General features: G+C 44.8%; 1 protein-coding gene across 1 annotated transcript in view; it reads left to right on the forward strand.

The window, feature by feature from the left end:
* vps8 (VPS8 subunit of CORVET complex) overlaps positions 1–24,529 on the forward strand; it is a 787,508-nt gene that overhangs the window by 333,291 nt on the left and 429,688 nt on the right. The window contains 3 exon segments of the mRNA XM_038788252.1: positions 10,850–10,939; positions 13,062–13,101; positions 22,910–23,013. Coding sequence (XP_038644180.1) covers positions 10,850–10,939; positions 13,062–13,101; positions 22,910–23,013 — 234 coding nt within the window.

Consider the following 24,529-nt stretch of genomic DNA (forward strand, 5'->3'; position numbering starts at 1 on the left):
CACTGACCCTCAAAAGAGCACCCCACCTAGGCCCACTCCCCCAACCTATCCCCATAAAGCTGTCTAACGTGCAAATATTTGGACACTAAGGGGCAATTTTAGCATGCACATCTTTGGACTGTGGGAGGAAACCAGAGCACCCGGAGGGAACCCATGCAGACTGGGAGAAAGTGCAAATTTCACACGGACAGTCACGCAAGGCTGGAATTGAACCCGGGTCCCTGGCATTTTGGGGCTGCAGTGCTAAACACTATGCCACCATGTTGCCCCTCAGATGGGCTATCTACTCTACCAATTAGATGGGCGATCTACCCTACCAGACTACCTATCCGATGGGTGATGGACTCTGTCAGACTACCAGTCATATAGGTGATCTACTATGCCCAAATACCAATCAGATAAGTTATTGACTCTGCTAGGCTGCCACTTAGATGGATGGTCCACTCTGCAAGTTATCAATCAGATGAGTGATTTACAGTACCTGATTACCAATCATCCAGGTGATCTACTCTACTCAATTACCAATCAGATGGGTGATCCACATTGCCAGATTACCAATAAAGCAATCAAGAGAAAAAATTGCTCTGCAGCATCTTTATTTTTCTCATAATTTTTGTAAAAGTTGGATTTTGAAGGCAAAACAAGTTATTTTTCTGGGAGAAAATTAAAAGGGAGGAAAAACAGTGACTTTTGCCCTCCACCTTCACGAGGGGTGGGGGGAGCAAGTGAGATAAGGGAGCAGCAGAAGGAGCATTGAGGATAAGCAGATTAATAAGAGATTGATTAAGTTATAGAAAAAGGAAGACATTAATAGAACAGTCGGTGTGAGGAGGAAGAGGAAAGAGAGGAGGTAGTAGAGAAGTCAAAGGTGAGGGCGAATCACAAGCTTGAATGCAGCACCAGTTACATCTGGGGGTGATTGTGAATTGTGGCTTTTCATTATAAATGAGTCACATTACAGTAGCTTGCAAAGCAAGACAATGAAATTGTGAAGTAATTGAAGCAGATTGTTCTGCACTTGCAGTAAGTGGTCACTGGGTGGCTCCTGAATAGCTTCATGCAAGCAGAATGATTGAATTTTCCTTTTCCAAGGTTAGGAAGCCAAGCAAAATAAACTTGGTCCATTATGACGATTTTGTTTCCTTTCCGTTCAATACTTATTTTTTTTTTTTAAATAATTTTTATTGAAGAAATTTTTCAAAATACAAACATTTTAACCCCCCCTACATTTAAATTTAAATTATATCAAAACAGAGTCAAACCCCCCTACTTAACAAAAAGTCCCCCCCACCCCCTACTCGCGCGTTCCCCCCCCCCCCGCCGGCGAACCGACAGTCAGACCAACTTATCATTTCTGGCAGTGTCCTCGGGCAGGCCTTGCCCGTGCCACCACCGCTACCATACTTCCTTCGTTGTTGTCCCCCCTCCCTCCCGCCCTCCCCTCCCCTCCCGGGTTGCTGCTGTCACGACCTCAGTTTCTATCTCTGATCTAAGAGGTCCAGGAAGGGTTGCCATCGCCTGAGAAACCCCTGCACCGACCCTCTCAGGGCGAATTTGATCCTTTCCAATTGGATGAAGTTTGCCATGTCGTTTAACCAGGTGTTAACACTTGGAGGCCTTTCGTCCCTCCACTGAATCAAGATCCTCCTCCGAGCCACCAAGGATGCAAAGGCTAATATTCCAGCCTCCCTCGCCTCCTGTACCCCCGGCTCCACCCCAACCCCGAAGATCGCAAGTCCCCATCCTGGCTTGACCCTGGACCCCACCACTCTCGACACCGTCCCTGCCACCCCCTTCCAGAACTCCTCCAGTGCCGGACATGCCCAAAACATATGTGCATGATTCGCAGGGCTTCCTGAACATCTAATACACCTGTCTTCACCCCCGAAAAACCGACTCATCCTTGTCCCCGTCATGTGGGCTCTATGCAGTCCGTTCAATACTTATGGCGATTGTGGTACATCAAACCTGCACCCAGGGCAAGAAAAAGTCAGCAAGTTATTTAAACCAACAGGTTTGCACTGAGTGCTGAATTTGGGTGCATTTGAGTGCCATAGTGAGAGTTTGGTGACTGAGGAAGTTAGGTCAGGAGGGAGTAAGGTGCTCCTTTTATTTCATTTCCTACATTTCCTCTAAGAGCGTGAAGGGAGCCGGGAGTTGACAGAGTGCAGCTGACTAGGAGCAGAGTTGAAGGGTGGAGTTCCAGTTGGTCCACAGTGCAGCTATGTTCTGTAAGGTAAGAGGGGATAAAGGCTAGGGCAGTTGCATGTTTTTCCTGTTGGATGTGGTTGGTGAGGGATACACCGGTGTCCCCGCTGACTATACCTGCGGGAAGTGCACCCAACTCCAGCTCCTCAGAAACCGTGTTAGGGTCCTGGAGCTGAAGCTGGATGAACTTTGGATCATCCGGGAGGCAGAGGGGGTCATAGACAAGAGTTACAGGGAGGTAACCACACCCAAGGTACAGGACAAGAATAGCTGAGTTACAGTCAGGGGAAATATAACAAACGGGCAGACAGGGATCCCTCGTGGCCGTTCCCCTTCAAAACAAGTATACCGTTTTTGATGTTGGGGGGGAAGGAGCTGACCTACCGGGGGAAGGCCCTAGTGGCCAGGTCTCTGGCACTGAGTCTGGCTCCGGGGCTCAGAAGGGAAAGGGGGGAGACTCAATAGTTCGGGGAATAGATAGGAGATTCAGTGGTCGCCAGCGAGACTCCCGGAAGGTATGTTGCCTCCCGGGTGCCAGAGCCAGGGATGTCTTGGATCGTGTCTTCAGGATCCTTAAGGGGGAGGGTGAGCACATTGGTACCAACAACGTAGGTAGGAAAAGGGGTGTGGATGTAATAAACAAGTTTAGGGAGTTAGGCTGGAAGTTAAAAGCCAGGACAGACAGAGTTGTTATCTCTGGTTTGTTGCCGGTGCCACGTGATAGCGAGGCTAGGAATAGGGAGAGAGTGCAGTTGAACACGTGGCTGCAGGAATGGTGTAGGAGGCAGGGCTTCAGGTATTTGGATAATTGGAGCGCATTCTGGGAAAGGTGGGACCTGTACAAGCAGGACGGGTTGCATCCGTACCAGAGGGGCACCAATATCCCGGGAGGGAGGTTTTCTAGTACTCTTCGGGAGGGTTTAAACTAATTTGGCAGGGGAATGGGAACCGGATTTGTAGTCCAGCAACTAAGGTAGCCGATATTCAGGACGTCAAAGCGTGTAGTGAGGCAGTGGGGAAGGTAACACTGACAAAGGAGAGTACTTATAGGCACGGAGATGGGTTGACGTGTGTATACTTCAACGCAAGAAGCATCAGGAATAAGGTGGGTGTACTTAAGGCATGGATCGGTACTTGGGACTACGATGTGGTGGCCATCACGGAAACTTGGATAGAAGAGGGGCAGAAATGGTTGTTGGAGGTTCCTGGTTATAGATGTTTCAATAAGATTAGGGAGGGTGGTAAAACAGGTGAGGGGGTTGCATTGTTAATTAGAGATAGTATAACAGCTGCAGAAAGGCGGATCTGCCTACTGAGGTAATATAGGTTGAAGTCAGAAATAGGAAAGGAGCAGTCACCTTGTTGGGAGTTTTCTATAGGCCCTCCAATAGCAGCAGAGATGTGGAGGAACTTATTGGGAAACAGATTTTGGAAAGGTGCAGAAGTCACAGGGTAGTAGTCATGGGTGACTTCCAACTTCCCAAATATTGAGTGGAAACTCTTTAGATCAAAAAGTTTGGATGGGTTGGTGTTTGTGCAGTGTGTCCAGGAAGCTTTTCTAACACAGTATGTAGATTGTCCAACCAGAGGGGAGGCCATATTGGTAATGAACCAGGGAAAGTGATAGATTTGTTAGTGGGGGAGTATTTTGGAGATAGTGACCACAATTCTGTGACTTTCACTTTAGTAATGGAGAGAGATAGGTGCGTGCAACAGGACAAGGTTTACAATTGGGGGAAGGGTAAATACAATGCTGTCAGACAAGAACTCACGGTAGCATGGGCCTCACGGTAGCATGGTGGTTAGCATCAATGCTTCACAGCTCCAGGGTCCCAGGTTCGATTCCCGGCTGGGTCACTGTCTGTGTGGAGTCTGCATGTCCTCCCCGTTTGTGCGTGGGTTTCCTCCGGGTGCTCCGGTTTCCTCCCACAGTCCAAAGATGTGCGGGTTAGGTGGATTGGCCATGCTAAATTGCCCGTAGTGTAAGGTTAATGGGGGGGGATTGTTGGGTTACGGGTATACGGGTTACGTGGGTTTAAGTAGGGTGATCATTGCTCGGCACAACATCGAGGGCCGAAGGGCCTGTTCTGTGCTGTACTGTTCTATGTTCTATGTTCTAACTGAAGTGCATAAGTTGGGAACATAGGCTGTCAGGGAAGGACGCAGTTGAAATGTGACACTTGTTCAAGGAATAGATACTACATGTCCTTGATATGTATGTCCCTGTCAGGCAGGGAAGAGATGGTCGAGTGAGGGAACTATGGTTGACCAGAGAGGTTGAATGTCTTGTTAAGAGGAAGAAGGATACTTATGTAATGCTGAAGAAACAAGGTTCAGACAGGGCGCTGGAGGGATGCAAGATAGTCAGGAGGGAACTGAAGAAAGTGATTAGGAGAGCTAAGAGAGGGCATGAAAAATCTTTGGTGGGTAGGATTAAGGAAAACCCTAAGGCCTTTTACACATATGTGAGAAATATGAGAATGACTAGAGCAAGGGTGGGTCCGATCAAGGACAGTAGTGGGATATTGAGTCTGAAGAGATAGGAGAGCTTGAACGAGTACTTTTCTTCAGTATTTACAAATGAGAGGGGCCATATTGTTGGAAAGGACAGTGTGAAACAGACTGGTAAGCTCGAGAAGATACTTGTTAGGAAGGAAGACGTGTTGGGCATTTTGAAAACTTGAGGATAGACAAGTCCCCTGGGCCTGACGAGATATATCCAAGGATTCTATGGGAAGCAAGAGATGAAATTGCAGAGCCATTGTCCATGATCTTTTTGTCCTCACTGTCAACAGGGGTGGTACCAGGGGATTGGAGAGTGGCGAATGCTGTGCCCCTGTTCAAAACAGGGAATAGGGATCCTTCCTCAGGTGTTAGGGTCCTGGAGCTGAAGCTGGATGAACTTTGGATCATCCGGGAGGCAGAGGGGGTAATAGACAAGAGACAAGGGTAATAGACAAGAGGAAGGAGCTGCGCTCCGAAAGCTCGTGTTTGAATCAAACCTGTTGGACTTTAACCTGGTGTTGTAAGACTTATTACTGTGCTCACCCCAGTCCAACCCCGGCATCTCCACACCAAGGCAAAGTAATGGAAAGGGTACCGAGGGATAGGATTTCTGAGCATCTGGAAAGACACTACTTGATTAGGGATAGTCAGCACGGATTTGTGAGGGGTAGGTCTTGCCTCACAAGTCTTCTTGAATGTTTTGAGGAGACGACCAAGCACGTGGGTGAAGGTAAAGCAGTGGATGTAGTGTACATCTATCCAACCATCTGAGAGAGTAGATGTGAACCCAAGTTATGTCTCATCCCGAAGACAGCACCTGCAACAGTACAGCACTCCCTCCATTCTGCATTAGAGTGTGAATCTAAACTGTTTTGTGCTCAATACTCTGGAGTGAACTTTTCATCACAGTCTTTTGACATAGAGGTGAAAATGCTATCATATATATGGTAATGAGGGATTTAATATCTCAGTCTACATTCAGGTAATTATAGCACAAAGGACAGAGGGGCAAATGCTCCCAGTGTGTTCAGGAGAACTTCCTATAGCGGTATGTTTCCAGTGCAACAAGAAAGGAGTCATTGCTAGACCACATTTTAATGCCAACGAGGTGGGCCAAGTGTCATTTAGGAAAGAGTGATCATTGTGTTGCATGTTTCATATTGATCAGAAACTAAACTGACTAGCCATATTAATACTGTGGCTACCAGGGCAGGTCAAAGGCTAGGAATCCTGCGTTAGTAACTCACCGTCTGACCCCCAAAGCCGGTCCACCATCTACAAGACACAAGTCAGGAGTGTAATGGAATCTCCACTTGCCTGGATGAGTGCAGCTCCAACAACACTCAAAAAGCTCAACACCATCCAGGACAAAGCAGCCCGCTTGATTGCTCCCCCTTCCACAAACCTTCAAACTCTCCACCATCGATGAACAGTGGCAGTCGTATGTACAATCAATAAGATGCGCTGCAATAATCCACCAAGGTTCCTTCGACAGCAGCTTTTAAACCCATGACCACCCAAGAGCAGCAGATACCTGGGACCCCCACCACTGGAGGTGCCCCTCCAAGTCAATCACCACCCTGACTTGGAAATATATCACCGTTCCTTCACTGTCTGTAGGATCTATTTATCTTCAAAGTTAAAGTCAACAGTGCAGTTGATTGGACGTGTCCAAAAATCCAATTTTATTGTTAATTATTCACTTTATTACACTTGCATAAAAACTGAATCAAAACTTAGATCAAATAATACATAAACTGGTCAGAAAAGCATTAAACATAAAAGCATATGAAAAGTATAGGAAATAGATGATTCAAGTATTTAGGAAGGCAGAAATTCAAGAATGAAACCATGCTCACAAGGTCTTACTTTTAAGATAATTCATATCTATGGTCTAACCCATTATTTACTCTCATTGGTTCTAATTCTCAGCTGAAGCTTCCTGATTTATTCAAACAACTGACTGTCACTTAGAACATGATTTGTTATCTAAGGATTGGTCATTACTTAAAATTCACTAATGTCCGTCAAATTAATTAAATGTCAATGTGCACCTGCCACGCATGCCATTCCTACAAAGATAAGGTGCTTGCATTAACCTTGCTTACAGTAGATTATTATTACAAAATGGTTCTGTTGCTAGACTGTGATACTTTTTAAACATTACAAGGGACTTTTATGTAACTTTTCCTTCATATGTTGAATTCCTTCATAGCAACTCCTATTTTGTATCTGAAACTAGAGTCACATTGTCCTTCTGGATTCTGTCTATCCACTGAATGATAAAATATTCTGCATCAATTCTTAAATGTCCTAAATAAATCAATGAAACAATCAGTAAATCAATAAAATTGTAATCTATCACTGTTCCTGGAACTCCCTCCCGAACATCACTATGGGTGTGCCTGCACCTCAAGGATTGCAGTGGTTCAAGAAGGTAGCTCACTACCACCTACTGAAGGCAACTAGGGATGGGCAATAAATGCTGGCCTAACCAGTGATGCCAACATCCCCTAAATGAATTTTTAAAAATATGGAAATGTATCTGTAATGTAAATGTAAATGTAACTATGGAAAAGGAACGTAACTGGACAATGGGATACCTTATAAGAGTTCAGGCACAGTCGAGGTATATGCCCACTGAATCCTGGGCTTTATGAATCAGGGCATAGAGTACAAAGAAAGCAGGCTGCATTAAACTTGTATTAAACTCTGGGACAGCCTCAACTGGAGTATTGCCCAGTTCTGCGCACCCATTTAGCAAGGATTTGAAGGCATCTGAGCAGAAATGAATCATGAGGATGGTTCCAGGTATGAAAATCTTCAGCTATGAAGATAGGTTGCAGATGTTGGGGCTGTTTTCTCGGAGAATAGAAGGTTGAGAGGACATTTGACAGCAATTCACCTGGACAGAGTGGGTAGGGAGAAGATGTTTCCACTTGTGAGAGGATCAAGATAATTGGCAAATGAAGCAATGGAGACATGAGGAAAATATTTTTCACAGTAATTGCTAAGGATCTGGAATATATCACAGAGTGTGATGGAGGCTGGTTCAATCAAGGCATTCATAAGGGATTTTGATCAGTATCTGAAAAGGAAGAAGATGCAGGGATACAAGGAAAATATGGGGGTGAATTATTCCTTCAGAGAGCTGGCACAGTCACGATGTGCCAAACAACCTCCTGTGCTGTAACCATTCTTTGATTCTGTGAACTTACCGATAACTGGGGAGGCGGTGGCATAGTGGTATTGTCGCTGAAATCCAGAGACCTAGGATAATGATCTGGTGTCCCAGGTTCGAATCCCACCACGGCAGGTGATGGAATTTAAACTCAATAAAATATCTGGAATTAAAAATCTAATGATGAAAGCATTTGTCATAAAAATCCATTCTTCAGGGAAGGAAATCTGCCATCCTTTCCTGGTCTGGCCTTCATGTCACTCTTAAATGCCTTCTCAGTTGTATTCAAACACTACGAAAACACAGAAAAGAAATGAATCTGGGCGGATCACCCGGCATCGAACCAGGCACTGGAAATGACAATGACAAACCCATCCCTGCTGACCCTGCAAGTCCTCCTTACTAACTGGAGTGCAGGTAAGCATACCAGAAGCAACATCAGGCGTACCAAAAAGTGAGGTGTCAACCTGGTGAAGTTACCACGCAGGACTACTTGTGTGCTAAAGAGAATAAGCAGCAGGTAATAGATAGATCTAAGCAATTCCACAATGAACGCATCAGACGTGAGCTCTGCAGTCCAGCCACATCCAATTGTGAATGGTGGTATGAGAATTAAACGACCCACTGGAGGAGGAGGCTCCATTAATATCCCCATGCTCAATGATGGATATATGTGCAAAAGACAAGGCTGAGGCATTCACAAAGATCTTCAGCCAGAAGTGTACAGTGGATGATCTATCTCGGTCTCCTCCGGAGGTCCCCAGCATCACAGATGTCAGTCTTCAGCCAATACGATTCACTCCACGTGATATCAAGAATCAGCTGAAGACACTGGATACTGCAAAGGCTATAGGCCCTGCAAATATTCTAGCAATACTTCTTAAGACTTGTGCTCCAGAACATGCTGCACCCTTGGCCAAGCTGTTCCGTTACAACCACAACACTGGAATCTATCCAGCAATGTGGAAAATTGCCCAGGTGTATCCTGTACTCAAGAAACAGGACAAATCCAACCCAGCCAATTACCACCCTATCAGTCTACTCTCCATCATCAGCAAAGTGATGGAAGGACTCATCAACAGTGCTATCAAGTGACACTTACTCAGCCATAACCTGCTCAGGGGCGCTCAGTTTGAGTTTCACCAGGGTCACTCAGCTCCTGACCTCATTACAGCCTTAGTTTAAACATGGACAAGATAGGTGAACGTCAGAGGTGAGGTGAGAGTGACTGCCCTTGACATCAAGGCAGCATTTGTCACAGTATGGCATTAAGGAGCCCTAGCTATTCTGGAGTCATGGGAATCGGGGGAAAACGCTCCACAGTTGGAGTCATACCTGGTACAAAGGAAGATGGTTGTGGTGGTTGGACGTCAATCATCTCGGCTCTGACATCACTTCAGGTGTTCCTCAGGGTGCTGTCTTATGTCTAACAATCTTCAACTTCTTCATCAATGATCTCCCTTGCTTCATAAGGTCAGAAGTTGGGATGTTTGCGGATGACTGCACAATATTCAGCACCATTCACACCTCCTCAGATAATGAAGCAGTCCATGTCCAAAAGCAGCAAGGCCTGGACAATATGTATGCTTGGGCTGACAAGTGGCAAGTTACATTTGTGCCATACAAGTGCCAGGCAATGACTATCTCCTACAAGACAGGATCTAACCACCGGTTCTTGACATGGGCAGCACAGTAGGACAGTGATTCACAGCTCCAGAGTCCCAGGTTCGATTCCCAACTTGCGTCACTGTGCGGAGTCTGAACGTTCTCCCAGTGTCTGTGTGGGTTTCCTCCAGGTACTCCAGTGGAAGGCCAACGAGGTCACGTCTCTGGCACTGAGCCTGGCTCTGTGGCTCAGAAGGGAAGGGGAGGAGAATAGAAAAGTGATAGTGATTGGAGACTCAATGATTAGGGGAACGGGTAGGAGATTCCCGGAAGGTATGGTGCCTCCCGGGTGCCAGGTCAAGGGTGTCCCGGATCGAGTCTACAGGATTCTTAAGGGGTCGGGTGAGCAACCAGAAGTCATGGTGCACATTGGCACCAACAACATAGCTAATAAAAGGGATAAGGATCTAAGTAGTGATTTTATGGAGTTGGGTTGGAAGCTGAAGAGCAGGACGAGCCGAGTAGTAATCTCAGGATTGCTACCGGTGCCACATGCTAGTGAAACAAGGAACAGAGAACGAGTGTAGCTGAACACGTGGGTATAGGGCTTGGTGCAGCAGGGAAGGCTTCAGGTACGTAGATCATTGGGATACCTTCTGGGGAAGGTGGGACTTGTACATGAAGGACGTGTTACACTAAAACTGGAGGGGCACCAATATCCTGGGTGGGACGTTTGCTAGAGCTCTTTGGGAGGGTTTAAACTAGTTTGGCAGGGGGATGGGAACCAGAGCTGCGGATCAGAGGATAGGGTAGCTGTTGAATGAGCAGAATTAGTCTGCAGTGAGTCTGTGAGGAAGGATAGACAGTTGATCGGGCAAAGTGGCACTCAATGGGATGAGTTGAAGTCTGTCTGTTTCAATGCAATGAGTGTCAGGAATAAGGGAGATGAACTTAAGAGCATGGATCGGTACTTGGAAGTACGATGTTGTGGCCATTCTGGAGACATTGATTTCACAGGGGCATGAATGATTGTTAAATGTTCCGGGGTTTAGATGTTTCAAGAATAATAGGGGGGGAGGTAAAAGAGGAGGTGGAGTAGCACTATTAATTAGGGAGTTTGAATGTTGAGACTGTTTCCATAAGAAAAGCATTTCTGTAATTGGGCTTAAAGTAGTGTTGAGGCAAGATGGATTAGCATCTGGATGCAACATACTTAAACTGTAAATTTGCGTACTAAAGGCAGCAACAAATTATAAATTTAGCCGGTGTTCTACGATTCATGTAGAGGTTATATTTGTATTTAATCTGTTTGTTGTTGGAGTTTGAATATGATACGTATTTATTACTTAGATTACAGAGAAGCATAATCTCCATGAAGCCTCGGCGTACTTACTGGAGAAGAAAGGAGATGTGCATGCCGCCTTTTCTGTCCTACTTGAGGTAGGAACCTTGCAGAACCTTTATGTTCCAGAATTTTTCTCAAATCCATAAAATTTTTGGTGGTTGATGAAGCAGTCGGTAGTTGGTATTTAATTGTCAAGATCAGTTATAATTGGACTGAAGTGAGTGGACTGTTCTATTTTGACCCTTTAAATTTTTTTACCCTTGAGAAACAGAAATAATGGGCAGGATTTTCTGTCCGTTGATGCCGGCGGGATTCTCTGGTTCTGCTGCAGTGATGGGAGTTTTGGCTGAGCGCCAAAATTTCCGTTCTCGCTGGCAGCGGTAGCGAGGCGGACTGAGATCGGAGAAACCTGGCCAATATTCAGAGATTTATATATATTTTTTATTTTGGAGGCTATGAGCCCGATTTAGTTTGCTTCTTCACATTGGGGAACTTGGCATTCTCAAGCCATTTTTCTTCAACAGGAGCACTAATAGGTTTTCATTTGTAACAATAATATGACTATAGAATTGGAGCTCCTTTTTGCTTTGTCCCAATCCACACAATCCACAAAAACAACAAAATCTTTGAGCTTTGACTAGTTATCTGAACCTGTCATTTTTCCTGTGGCTTTGAAAGTTGAATTATTTCAGTGTCCATTCAAGTGCACATTTCAGTGACATTCCCATGACAGTTTTGTGAAGGGGATGTTGTGCCTCACTAATTTGATCGGGTTTTTCAAGGAAGTGACAAATATGATAGATGAGGGAAAGGCAATAGCTGTTGTATGCATGGACTTCAGTCAAGCCTTTCACAAGGTACCTCATGGTAGACTGGTACAAAAGGTGGTCACATGGGATCAGAGGAGAGCTGACAGGTTGGATCCAGAACTAGCTTGGGCACAGAAGACAGAGGGCAGGAGTAGAAGGGCGCTTTTCTGAATGGAAGGCTGTGACTAGCGGCGTTCCACAGGGATCTGCTCTGGGGCCTGTGTTGTTTAGGGTGTATGTAAATGATTTGGAAGAAAATGTAGCTGGTCTGATTAGTAAGTTCGCAGACAACACAAAAATTGGTGGATTGCAGATAGTGAAGAGGCCTGTCGGAGGATATAGCAGGACATAAACTGGTTGGAGTCTTGGGAGGAGAAACGGTAGATGGAGTTTAATCCAGACAAGTGTGAGGTAATGCACTTTGGAAGCTCCAATACACATCGGAATTACACAATAAATGATAGAACTATTGCGAGTACTAGCAGGCAGAGAGATCTGGGTGTGCATGCCCTCAGATCACTGAAAGTAGCAATGCATGTGGATAAGGTGGTCAAGAAGGCATACGGCATGCCTTATCGGTCGGGGCATTGAATAAAAAATTGGCAAGTCATGTTGCAGCTCTACAGGACTTTAGTTAGGCCTCATTTGAAATATTGTGTACAATTCTGGTCGCCACACTACCAGAAGGATGTGGACGCTTTGGAGATAAGCGGTTTACTAGGATGTTGCCTGGTATGGACGGTATTAGCTATGAGGAGAGGTTAGATAAACTCGGTCTGTTCTCACTGGAATGACGGAGGTTGAGTGGCGACCTGATAGAGGTCTACAAGATCATGAGTGGAATTGACAGAGTATATAGTCACATGCTCTTTCCAAGGGTAGGGGAGTCAAGTACTGGGGGACATAGGTTTTAAGTGCATGGGGAAAAGTTTAGAACAGATGTGTGAGGCAAGTTTTTTTTAAACAGAATGTGGTAAATATATAGAAGCGTTGCCTGGGAGGTGGTGGGAGCAGGTACAATAGTGGCATTTAGGAGACATCTATACAATATATAAATAGGGTGGGAATGGAAGGATACAGACTCCGTAAGTGCAGACGGTTTTAGTTAGGCAGGTAACATGGTCTGCACAGGTTTTGAGGGCCGAAGGGCCTGTTCCTATGCTGTATTGTTCTTTGTTCTTTGTTCTGAGAGCCACCCTTTTGATTCCCATTGGTGCAAAGAATAACTTTGCCTTCAGGGGGCCAGTTTGATTTAGGCAAGCAAAGGGACTATTTTCAAGGACATGTCTAATCAAGCTAGGAGTTTTTCCTTTACTCAAACTTTGATTTTACTGACCTGTTATGCATCAGCTGCAGTATAGCACTATAATCAGAGCTTGTGGGTAATCAAACATTTTCCACTTTTTAGATTTTGAAACACAGGCTGTCTTTGTTGAACAATGGTACAAGTAAGTAATACTTTAACTTTTTCACCACTCATAGTATTATTTTGTTGTTGGCAGTTTTAAATTTGCTGAATGTTTATACCTATGCTGATTTGATTGTAATTTTGATTTTTGCCATTAACTCCTTGAACCTAGAATTTGTGGGAGCGATTCTCCAAAATGAAGATGAAGTGTCTGTGTCGTCGTGAACACGACGGTGTGAAACGGGTGCGGGTACGATCGATTCTCAGGGGGGTCAGTCTCCCTTCCCAGCGCCAAATGGGTGCCGCTCAACATGGTGTAGGGGATCAGGGGCCGGCAGCACAAAAAAGTAGGGGGTGGGGGAGAGAGGCCGGCCCACCGATCGCGGGCCAGACCCCATCGGAGGCCCCTCCGGGGACAATTGCTTCTTGTATTGCAGAGGTGCCCAGGTTTAATAGTTAAATATTTGGCATAAGCTTGATATCCACTGTTTTTCCCCCACAAACCTTTATTGGTTGCAGGATGAGGACGGTCGTACGACAGACCAAATTCATTTCTCTTTGGATCCCCAAATTTATATTGAAGTAAATCCAACAATTGATTCAACAATGACAACTGGCATTTATTTAGCACTTTCAACAGTTAAATGTCTCAAGGTGCTCCACAAGTATGTTATAAGACAAAAATCACCATGCAGCCAAAAAAGGAAGATATTAAGACAGACCAGTAGAAACTTGGTCAAAGAAATAGGTTGTCAAGCAATGTATTAAAGGAGGAGAAAATGGTGTGGGGTCAGGGAGGTTAAGGAGGGAAATCTCAAAGTTTAAGAATTAGACTTATGGCCACCCAATGTTGGGGCCGAGGAAGTGGGGAATGTATTAGGTCAAGGCTGGAAAAGCACCATTTTCAGAAGGTTTTCGGACTTGTGTGGGCTACAGTGCTAGGGAGGGAGCAAAGCCATGGAGGGATTTAAACAGATGATTCTTGGATCAGGTGTGTGGACAGTCTGGATCATGTTAACATCGAAAAGGAGGAGGTATTGGATCTTTTAAAAGATATTAAGGTAGGTACATCTCCTGGTCCGGATGGGATTTACCCCAGAATACTGAGGAAAGCAAGGGAGGAAATTGCTGGGGCCTTGATTGACATCTTTGAATCCTCATTGGCTACAGGGGAGATCCCAGAGGATTGGAGAATAGCTAATGTGGTCCCGCTGTTTAAAAAAGGTAGCAGGGATAATCCTGAAAACTATAGGCTGGTGAGCCTCGCGTCAGGAGTAGATAAGTTATTGGAGAGAATTCTCAGGGACAGGACTTATACCCATTTGGAAACAAATGGACTCATAAGCAAAAAGCATGGTTTTGTGAAGGGGAAGTGGTGCCTCACTAACTTAATCAAGTTTTTTGAGGGAGGTGACAAAGACTATTGATGAGGGGAAGGCGGTGGATGTTGTTTACATGGACTTCAGTAAAGCCTTTGACAAGGTGCCTCATGGCAGACTGGTATAAAAGGTGAAGTCGCACGGGATCAGAGGTGAGGTGTTAAGATGGATACATGAACTGGCTCGGTCACGGAAGTCAAAGGGTAGCAGTAGAAATGTAAGGGTACAGTGAATGTAAGGGTGTGACTCGTGGTGTTCCACAGGGATCTGTGCTTGGGCCTCTGTTGTTTGTAGTGTACATAAACGATTTGGAGGAAAATGCAGCCGGTCTGATTAGTAAGTTCGTGGATGACACCAAGGGTGGTGGAGTGGTGGATAGTGTTGAGGATTGTCAAAGGATACAGCAGAATATAGATAGGTTGGAGACTTGGGCAGAGAAATGGCAATTGGAGTTTAATCCGGACAAATGTGAGGTGATGCATTTTGCAAAGGTCTCACATAGCGGGGAAATATACTGTAAATGGCAAAATATATAGAAAGTCAGAGAGATCTGGGCGTGCAGGTCGAGAGATCTTTGAAGGTGGCAACACAAGTGGACAACGTAGTCAAGAAAGCATACGGAATGCTTGCCTTCATTGGACGGGCATCGAGTATAAAAACTGGCAAGTCATGCTACAGTTGTATAGAACCTTGGTAAGGCTGCACTTGGAATATTGCGCACAATTCTGGTCGCCACACGACCAGAAGGATGTAGAGGCTTTGGAGAGGGTGCAGAGGAGGTTTACCAGGATGTTGTGTGGTCTGGAGGGTGTTAGCTATGTGGAGAGGTTGAATCGACTCGGACTGTTTTCATTAGAAAGATAGAAGTTAGGGAGTGGCCTGACAGAGGTCTACAACATTATGAGGGGCACGGATAGAATGAATGGGCAGGTACTCTTTCCCAGGTGGGATCAGTCACCGGGGGCATAGGATTAAGGTCCATGGGGCAAAGTTTAGAGGAGATGTGCCTGGCAGGTTTTGTATTCCGAAGGTGGCGAGTGCCTGGAACGTGATGCCAGGGGAGGTTATGGAAGCAGATATATTAATGGCGTTCAAAACCTATCTCGACAAATACATGAATAGGGTGGGTATAGAGGGATATGACACAAGGAAGTGCTGAGGGTTTTGGCAAATGTTGGTATCATGACCGGTACAGGCTTTGAGGGCCGAAGGGCCTGTTCCTGTACTGTATTGTTCTTTTTTCTTTAAGGATGAGAATTTTAATATCAAAGCATTGCTGGATCAGGATCCAATGTAGATCAGGAAGCAGGGCGTAATGCGTTGCAATGATCCAATGTAGATCAGGGGGCAGGGTGTAATGAGTTGCAATGATCCAATGTAGATGAGGGAGCAGGATGTCATGAGGTGAAATGACCCAGTGTAGATCAGGAAGCAGGATTTAATGAGGTGTAATGACCTAATGTAGATCAGGGTGTAAAGAGGTGTAGATTCCGGCAGCACAATGGTTACCACTGTTGCTTCAGGGTCTCATGTTCGATTCCCGGCTTGGGTCGCTATCTGTGCGGTATCTTCGCATTCTCCCCTTGTCTGTGTGGGTTTCCTTCGGGTGCTCAGGTTTCCCCCCACAAGTCTGAAAGACGTACTGTTCGGTGAATTGGACATTCTGACTTCTCCTTCAGTGTATCCGAACAGGCACTGGAATGTGGCGACTAGGGGATTTTCACAATAACTTAATTGCAGTGCCAATGCAAGCCTACTTGTGACAATAAGAAAGATTATTATTATGATTGTCACATTTACTGGGGTACAGTGAAAAGTATCGGGCTGCACAGTCCAGGCAGATCGTTCCATACATGAAAATCCTAGGACATATGATGAATATACAATGTAAATGCATATCAATAGACATTGGGTGAAACATATGGAGTATAGCGCTACAACAGTAGAGACGATGTGTAGAGAGATCAGATCAGTCCATAAGAGTGTCACTGAGGAGTCTGGTAACAGCGGGGAAGAAGCTGTTTTTAAATCTGTTAGTGAGTGGTCTCAGACTTTTGTATCTTTTGACCGATGGAAGAGGTTGATCTGGGCTGCATTCACGACTCTCTAAAGTTTCTCACGGTCTTGGGCCGAGCAGTTGCCATACCAGGCTGTGATGCAGCCAGATAGGATGCTTTCTAGGGTGCCTCTGTAAAAACTGGTAAGAGTCAATGTGGACATGCCAAATTTCTTTCGTTTCCTGAGAAAGTATAGGCGCTGCTGTACTTAAAGAAAATTGTTTCTTTCAGTTAAATTTAGAGTAACCACTTATTTTTTTCCAATTAAGGGTCAGGTTAGCATGGCCAATCCACCTATCCTGCTCATCTTTGGGAGTGGGCGTGAGACCCATTCAGACACGGGGAGAATGTGCAAATTCCACACAATGTCTCTGTATGGTGATGATGGACAGGGCATATACATCTCTCTGTAATACATTTCATTAAATGGTTCTCTGTAGCACATTTCTCTGGGTGATGACAGTGGTTGGGGCCTGTACGGATCCCTGTACCGAGACACCGGGCGGGGCCTGTAAGCTTCTCTATGCGGATCTCCGTACGTAGAGTCATGGCCCTGACGCCCCTGTGGTTTTGCCTGGGACGACCTGGCCCAGTGCCCATCCATTCCACAATTGTGGCATTTTTCTCGTGTTGGTTTCGGCTCCTGTGGAGTATTTGAATTAGATAGGGTATTGGTTAGTGACTGAAATGGTAATCTTTAGGCTGTAGCCTGGCAAATCCTAGCTTCCATGTCCCGGTCAATTTGAATACATCGATCTATTAATATCTCGTATGTCGTTGACACTCGGTCCCACTCAGGAAACACCAATTTTAATGCATTAAACAAATCTGTTCTCAAACCAGCAGCAAAGGCAGCTTTCAACGACTAAAAATTACTTGTGTCTCAAGTCCCTCCGGCATTTCCGTCCCTGAGCGCTCCTTCCATATTGCTCTAAACTTTTCTTCGTATTCTGATCCTTCCTCTGTCTTCTTCTGAATGCAAGCGGTGACCTTTCCCCAATTTGTTTTTGCTAGCTTGTATTTTAACAGCCACTGCTTAACTACAGTCCACCCATCTTTTAGCTGCTGTTCATTAGTCCCTAGTGCTTCTTTAACATCTCTGGAACGCTGTCCCTCCTCGGAATTATTACTGACAAAGCCTGAACATATTTACAGTCTCCACCCTTTGGACTCCATCCAACGAGTCGAGATTGTAAATATGCCATAATCGTTCAAGGCCTTCCCATGTTCCCATTCCCCCTTTCTTGGGGTTAAATAATTCTTGAGACCATCTATCAATCTTTTCCGGATCATCAGGTTCATTGACCAACCGTTGCGTATGCAAGACTCAGGTAATTCTTTACTCCCCGTTCACTGTTCTTACTGACTCAGTCTTACACCATTTTGACTTTAAAGGGGCTAATCGTACGCCGTGAGGCCTTCGGGACTTTGTTATTTTCTTTTGGGATGTCTCCTCCTCCTGACTAATCTCTTCATCGGAGTTGCTACAGGATTCCGAATCAGTTACAAAATCGGGTTCTGTGACCACTTCTGGTGGTTTCTTTTTCTGATGCTCTTGTTCAATTTCTTTTACTTTGGGATGAAATGAAACTGCCACAGAAGAGCTGGCAGTCGCAGTTGGCTTCTTTTTCATTGAGACGATACGTCTTTTGTCGGGAATGGCCTCTATAACCTCTCAAACTGGCAGAGATGGAGGCGGTGACTGGACCTCTGGAGTTAGATCTATTGTTTCTGGGATGGGCTTCGGTTGTATGAGTGTTGAGGGCCCATTGAAAAGACTTTCCCCCCAGGTGAGGGATTGTTCCGGTTACCTCTCTTTAAGTTCCCTATTCTGGGTCAGATGATCTTGTACTGCCAATTGAAGGCCTTACACTTCCGCTTTAAGCTTTGTATTTTCCGATGCCAGCTTGCTATTTACCAATTGTACTTCGTCCTTTTCTGAATTCAGTTCAGAGACTTTACATCTGAATCTCACAACTTCTTCATCTAAACTTTCTAGCTTTTCAGTTTTGGGCTTCTCTCTCTTTAGTGCCTCACAGACTGCACGTAATTGCTCCTTCTGTTTTTTTTATTTCGCCATCATAGTTGGCACGTGCTATAGTCTCGTTTCACTTTCAGAGCTGACTCATTACTATCATGGACCATTTGGTCCATTTTTTTTATCTCTTACAGGGTAGTTTGTCCCCACACATACAAACACTTTTGTCCAGCATGAATCTAACTAAAGATATTACGCTTCCAACCATAGAAATATTAAATTAGACCAACTTAAAACTATACCTTATTCCTAATATTTGCCAATACAAATATAAATCGCTTAAAACTTCCTTTATTTTCCTACCATCATATAGCTTTTAAAATCCATGTTCCCCACATCAGTAATATTACCCTCATCAACCATTTTCTGTAACTTCATCAAAAAAAACTCAACTACATTAAAAGCAATTTGCCTTCTATTTGTCAGTGCTGGATTTCCTGATAATTTGTTCTGAGTGGCCTTGTTTTTTGTCGTAGGTGATTTGAATTGAACATCCAGACTACAGACAGCCTGGTTCAGTCTCAGTGGTCAGAGAGTGGGGTGAAGTCAGTGGTTTGGGAATAGAGTATCTGCTGCTGGCTGAAGGCATTGAATTCAGTCTTCCCAGTGTGTCAGACTGTTTTGGCTCATCCAGGACTGGATGTCGGAGAAGTAGTTTGATAGTTCAGAGACACTGGATGAGTTGAAAGACGATGGTGGTGAGGTAGATCAAAGTATTGTCAATGTGCTGTTGAAACCTGACACGGTGTCTTGATGTCATCGAGGGCATCCATATGGATCACAAATGTGAGGGGACCAAAGATAGGTCTTTGGCGAACTCCAGAGGTAATAATGTGGGAACAGGAGAGATGCTATTGACTGTGGCAGGATAGGTGATGCCCATCTCTGGAGTTAACAGGTACTTTCATAATGTAGCATTGCAACCAACTGCAGTGCATTATCTGTTCTTCATAGTGTTTCAGGTGCCATTTCCAGAATATACATAGTTGCGTCTGCAGTCATGGTACATTTCAGTGCACGGTAGCACAATGGTTAGCACTGCTGCGTCACAGCGGTAGGCACCCATGTTCGATTCCCGGCTTGGGTCACTGTCTGTGCGGAGTCTGCACGTTCTCCCCGTGTCTGCGTGGGTTTCCTCCAGGTGCTCCGGTTTCCTCCCACAAGTCCCGAAAGACGTTCTTGTTAGGTGAATTGCACATTCTGAATTCTCCTGTGTACCCGAACAGGCACCGGAATGTGGCGACTAGGGGCTTTTCACAGTAACTTCATTGCAGTGTTAATGTAAGCCTACTTGTGACAATAATAAAGATTATTATTATATGGGGAGCCTGTCTTGCTTTCTTTGTGTCAAAATTTGTCAACACTGAACAAAATTATGATTGTGGTATAGTACTTGTTCATCTGAAATAAAATCCATCAATGCAATTTCTGAAATAGTGCATTCAAGATGCCATCAAATTGCACAATATAAAGCTTGAATCATTTGAGAGAAAAACAAACCTGAGCCCAGCAGTCTTAAAGATAACGGAGGGATTTTCCGCCCTGCCCTGATGACATATTCTGTGGCGGAATCTACTGTCCCACCGCTATCACCTGGACTTCCCATTGTTTGCACCTCCGCCACTAGGAAACCCACGGCAGGGGCTCGTCATCGGTGGGACCGGACAATACCGCCGACGTGAACGACCAGAAAATCCCCTTAGGAGCACCTATGCTGTCTGACTGCAGGTTCAATATCAGAGCCGTGCAGGTATTGACAGTGTATTTGGGTGAGAATTAGTCGATTTCCAATTTGCTGCAAGCAATATAGATATGAGCCAGATGATTGGATATTGTTTGTCCTTGCCCTGGCCGGTGTAATTGGATTTGCACTGCCTGAGGCTGAGCTATGGTTATGGAATTGGCAAGCCTTCCGACTGCACCTTAAATAACTAATACATTTGATGTAGTTTAAATGAGGCAAGTATTGTTTTGGTGCTGTTTTGTACAGTTGTTTGAAATAGATTTGTTTATTTGTAACATGTTTTCAAAACCAAGCACCTTCTCATGACATTTTTCTACTAATGCCAATTTACGTTGTTTATTAGTTTATTGTTACTAACTGCATCTCCTACATAGATCTCTCACACATCTTAACTCAGATTCGACTCATTTTGTTTGTCATCATTCAAAAGAAAACTTAATATTTTGTATTGCTGAAAATAGAGACATGTGATTGAAGTTTTTTTGGTGCACTCATTGGACAATTTGCAAGAATGCCAGTAAACAACAATTTATACTGCATGAGAAGAGAATGCTGATTGGTTGGCAAGTGGACTCTGATTGGTAAAGATATAGCCATGGAGAATGTACCAATAAACATAACTGTCAAGCTCTTCAAAATCAAAGCAGGCAGGTAGACTCTGGTCAAGGCATTGCCATGGAGAATGAGCCATGAGTCCCTATGCTTTTGTTTAGTTAAAAACACACTTTTTTACCTGCAAAAAAGTAAGGGGGAGGCAGTGGCTTAGTGGTATTGTCCCTAGAGTAATAATCCAGATACTCAGGATAATGATCTGGGGACCTGGGTTCGAATCCCACTATGTCAGAGATGGAATTTAAACTCAATTAAATATATGGAATTAAAAGTCTAATGATGACCATGAAAACCCACCTGGTTGATTAACGTACTTCCAGGAAGGAAATCTGCCATACATGTCTGGCCTACATGTGACTCCTGACCCACGGCAGTGTGGTTGACTTTTAACTGTCCCCTCAAAGGCATTAGGAATGGGCAATAAATGCTAAAAGCCTGCGACACCAACGTCCCATGAACGAGTTTAAAAAATGGAGAGGGCTGGTGGGTGAATTTGTAGCTTCTAGCATGTGCAAGTAGGCCTTGATAACCTTAAATCTATTTTCAACGTAATTCTTAGCAGTCAGTGTTGTCCGATTGCAGAATCACACATGCATGTGTTGGTTGTGTATAGTCTGTACTTTTCCGGTTGCGAATGCCGAAGGAACATGATGTTTGATATGATCCACCAATCATCAAGATGTATGGCCTACATATCTAGCATCACACCGGCACTGGAATCCATATGCCACATATTTATTTGTGTGATAGGCTTGATGGCTGCACCCTGTCAGTGGAGAACACCACTTGTATTATTACTGCATAGTAACAGGAGGAAGCAGCTAGCTTCACTGTTGCGCAAGTCTTCGAGACACTTTATCCATACAGGGTAATCTGAGGTAGACAGGGGCGACACGGTGGTACAGGTAAGGTGGATTGACCATGCTAAATTGCACCTTAGTGTCCAAAAAGGTTACGTGGGGTTACTGGGTTACGGGGATAGGGGGAGGCATGGACTTAAGTACAGCAGCTCTTTCAAGAGTTGGTGTAGACTTGATGGGCCAAATGGCCTCCTCCTGCACTCTAAATTCTATGACTTTCATGCATGTGTTTTGATTTGGATCACAGCCCAAAAGCAGCCTTTTCTGAAATTGAGGGGAATGGAGGGGTGGGGGATAGTGAGATCCCAGTGTGACATTTCAACAAGCTGACAAATGAGGAATGTCAACACAGCTGTTTCTCAGTTATGTGGCTTTGAGGATTGTGTTGCCACGACTTCAGAGACTATAATTATACATTGGGCACCCCTGTGTCGTACTCAACAGATATTGTCACCAAAGTTAAACATATAGATGACAAACTGCAAACAGTAACTTTTCACTCACTCACATAGTTGTGCCAATTCGGGGTTAAGTTGGCAAGTGTGGTTAAGTGTGTGCAAGATATACCTACATTGATGCATAAATCCTGTTGAAATGCTTATTGGTTATTGCTTGGCTAAGTAGTGTGCAAAGCTACACTCCAGGGTCCCAGGTTCGGTTCCCGGGTGGGTCACTCTCTGTGCGGAGTCTGCACGTCCTCCCCGTGTGTGCGTGGGTTTCCTCCGGGTGCTCCGGTTTCCTCCCACAGTCCAAAGATGTGCGGGTTAGGTGGATTGGCCATGCTAAATTGTCCGTAGTGTCCTAAAAAAAAAGTAAGGTTAAGGGGGGGTTGTTGGGTTACGGGTATAGGGTGGATACGTGGGTTTGAGTAGGGTGATCATTGCTCGGCACAACATCGAGGGCTGAAGGTCCTGTTATAGAACATAGAACAGTACAGCACAGAACAGGCCCTTCGGCCCTCAATGTTGTGCCGAGCCATGATCACCCTACTCAAACCCACGTATCTTACCCCCTTAACCTTACTTTTATTAGGACACTACGGGCAATTTAGCATGGCCAATCCACCTAACCCGCACATCTTTGGACTGTTCTGTACTGTTCTATGTTCTATGTTCTAATGCTGCATTGTATTCACACACCATTATACCACTTCTGCAGGAGAGAAAAATGAAGAAACAGTGCAAGCTGCAGAATCCACCTTAGAAGAGACTATTGCATTGTGTCAACGCAATTCGCATAGTCTCAACCAACAACAGCGGGAGGTGAGTGCTGAGAGTTTTGTCTGGAATTACAGGGCCTTTCACGAGTGCAATTTTCAGACTTCAATGGAACTTTTCTTCTCTTACCTTTTCTCCCCCTTTTAAATTCCCTCATTGACATATCACGTTTCCACAAACAATAGCCAGCTGTGATCTATTCATCTGTCAGGAACTCCTACTGTCCTGTGCAGTGTGTATTGATGGGGAAAAGAAATAATGAGAGAAAATGGAGGTGGTTGGTCTTGCACAGAAGAGAGTATTGAATGATTTGATAGAAGGGTGTAAATTTCTGGCGGGATGAGACCAAGGTTGATAGTAAGCAAACAGATTTCGGTGACCATCTAAAACCTGTAAGAGATCTAGTGCAGAAAGCAGGAGAAGTGTTTTTATATCTGAGGATTGTGAAGCTGTACGACTCACTTCCAATGTTGATGATTTGAGTGGATTTCCTGTCAACCTTTAAGAATGAATTAGATTAGGGGAAAGTAGGATTAAGGGATATAGGCAGAGGATACGTATATTGGATTAAAACTCATGTTCAGGTGGAGTGCGAACATTAACACAGACAGTCGGGCCTATGTTTATGTTATAATTTCTTTGGAATTCTTGTCTAATGATCCAACTGCCAGTGTTTTCTTTTTACTGACTGTAGTGAATGTATTTATGACCTTGCATTTCCAGCCCAAGCGGCATGATGTCATTACAACTTATTCATAACTCCTCTCCTATTGTTTCCATCTAAATCTTTCCCCAGCCTCCTGTACGACCCTTGGGGACAGGTTTTTACAAGGAGATGTTTCCTTTAGACTCGATGCACATTGTTCCATCCTTGGCCAGACTCTGGGACTTGGGGAGAGATCTGGTTCGAGATCAAAATCATTTTTCTTAAAGTAGATAAAGGTTAAGATTCAAGAAACCAGCTGGGTTTTAAACAAACTTTACAAATTTGGAAAGGCAAAACTATTTAAAACATGTACCTTATCCTAACATTCAGGGTAAATGTGAGGTACATGTACATTAACAGGCAAACTGTAGCCGGACACTCCAGACTACAGAGTGATGACAGATGCAACCAAAACAAATTCTATGGATTTCCCAACAAATCTCCCAGGCATTACTCCCACTGAGGGTCAACCATTCTCACTCAAACTTAGTCTTTTTCATGATGGGTTTCCAATCTGTACCTTTGCCGGTCACGCTTTAGAACATAGAACAGTACAGCACAGAACAGGCCCTTCGGCCCTCAATGTTGTGCCGAGCCATGATCACCCTACTCAAACCCATGTATCCACCCTATACCCATAACCCAACAACCCCCCCCTTAACCTTACTTTTTATTAGGACACTACGGGCAATTTAGCATGGCCAATCCACCTAACCCGCACATCTTTGGACTGTGGGAGGAAACCGGAGCACCCGGAGGAAACCCACGCACACAGGGGGAGGACCTGCAGACTCCACACAGACAGGGACCCAGCCGGGAATTGAACCTGGGACCCTGGAGCTGTGAAGCATTTAT

This window comes from Scyliorhinus canicula, chromosome 2 (assembly GCF_902713615.1).
Source record: "Scyliorhinus canicula chromosome 2, sScyCan1.1, whole genome shotgun sequence".
Lineage (NCBI taxonomy): Eukaryota > Metazoa > Chordata > Chondrichthyes > Carcharhiniformes > Scyliorhinidae > Scyliorhinus > Scyliorhinus canicula.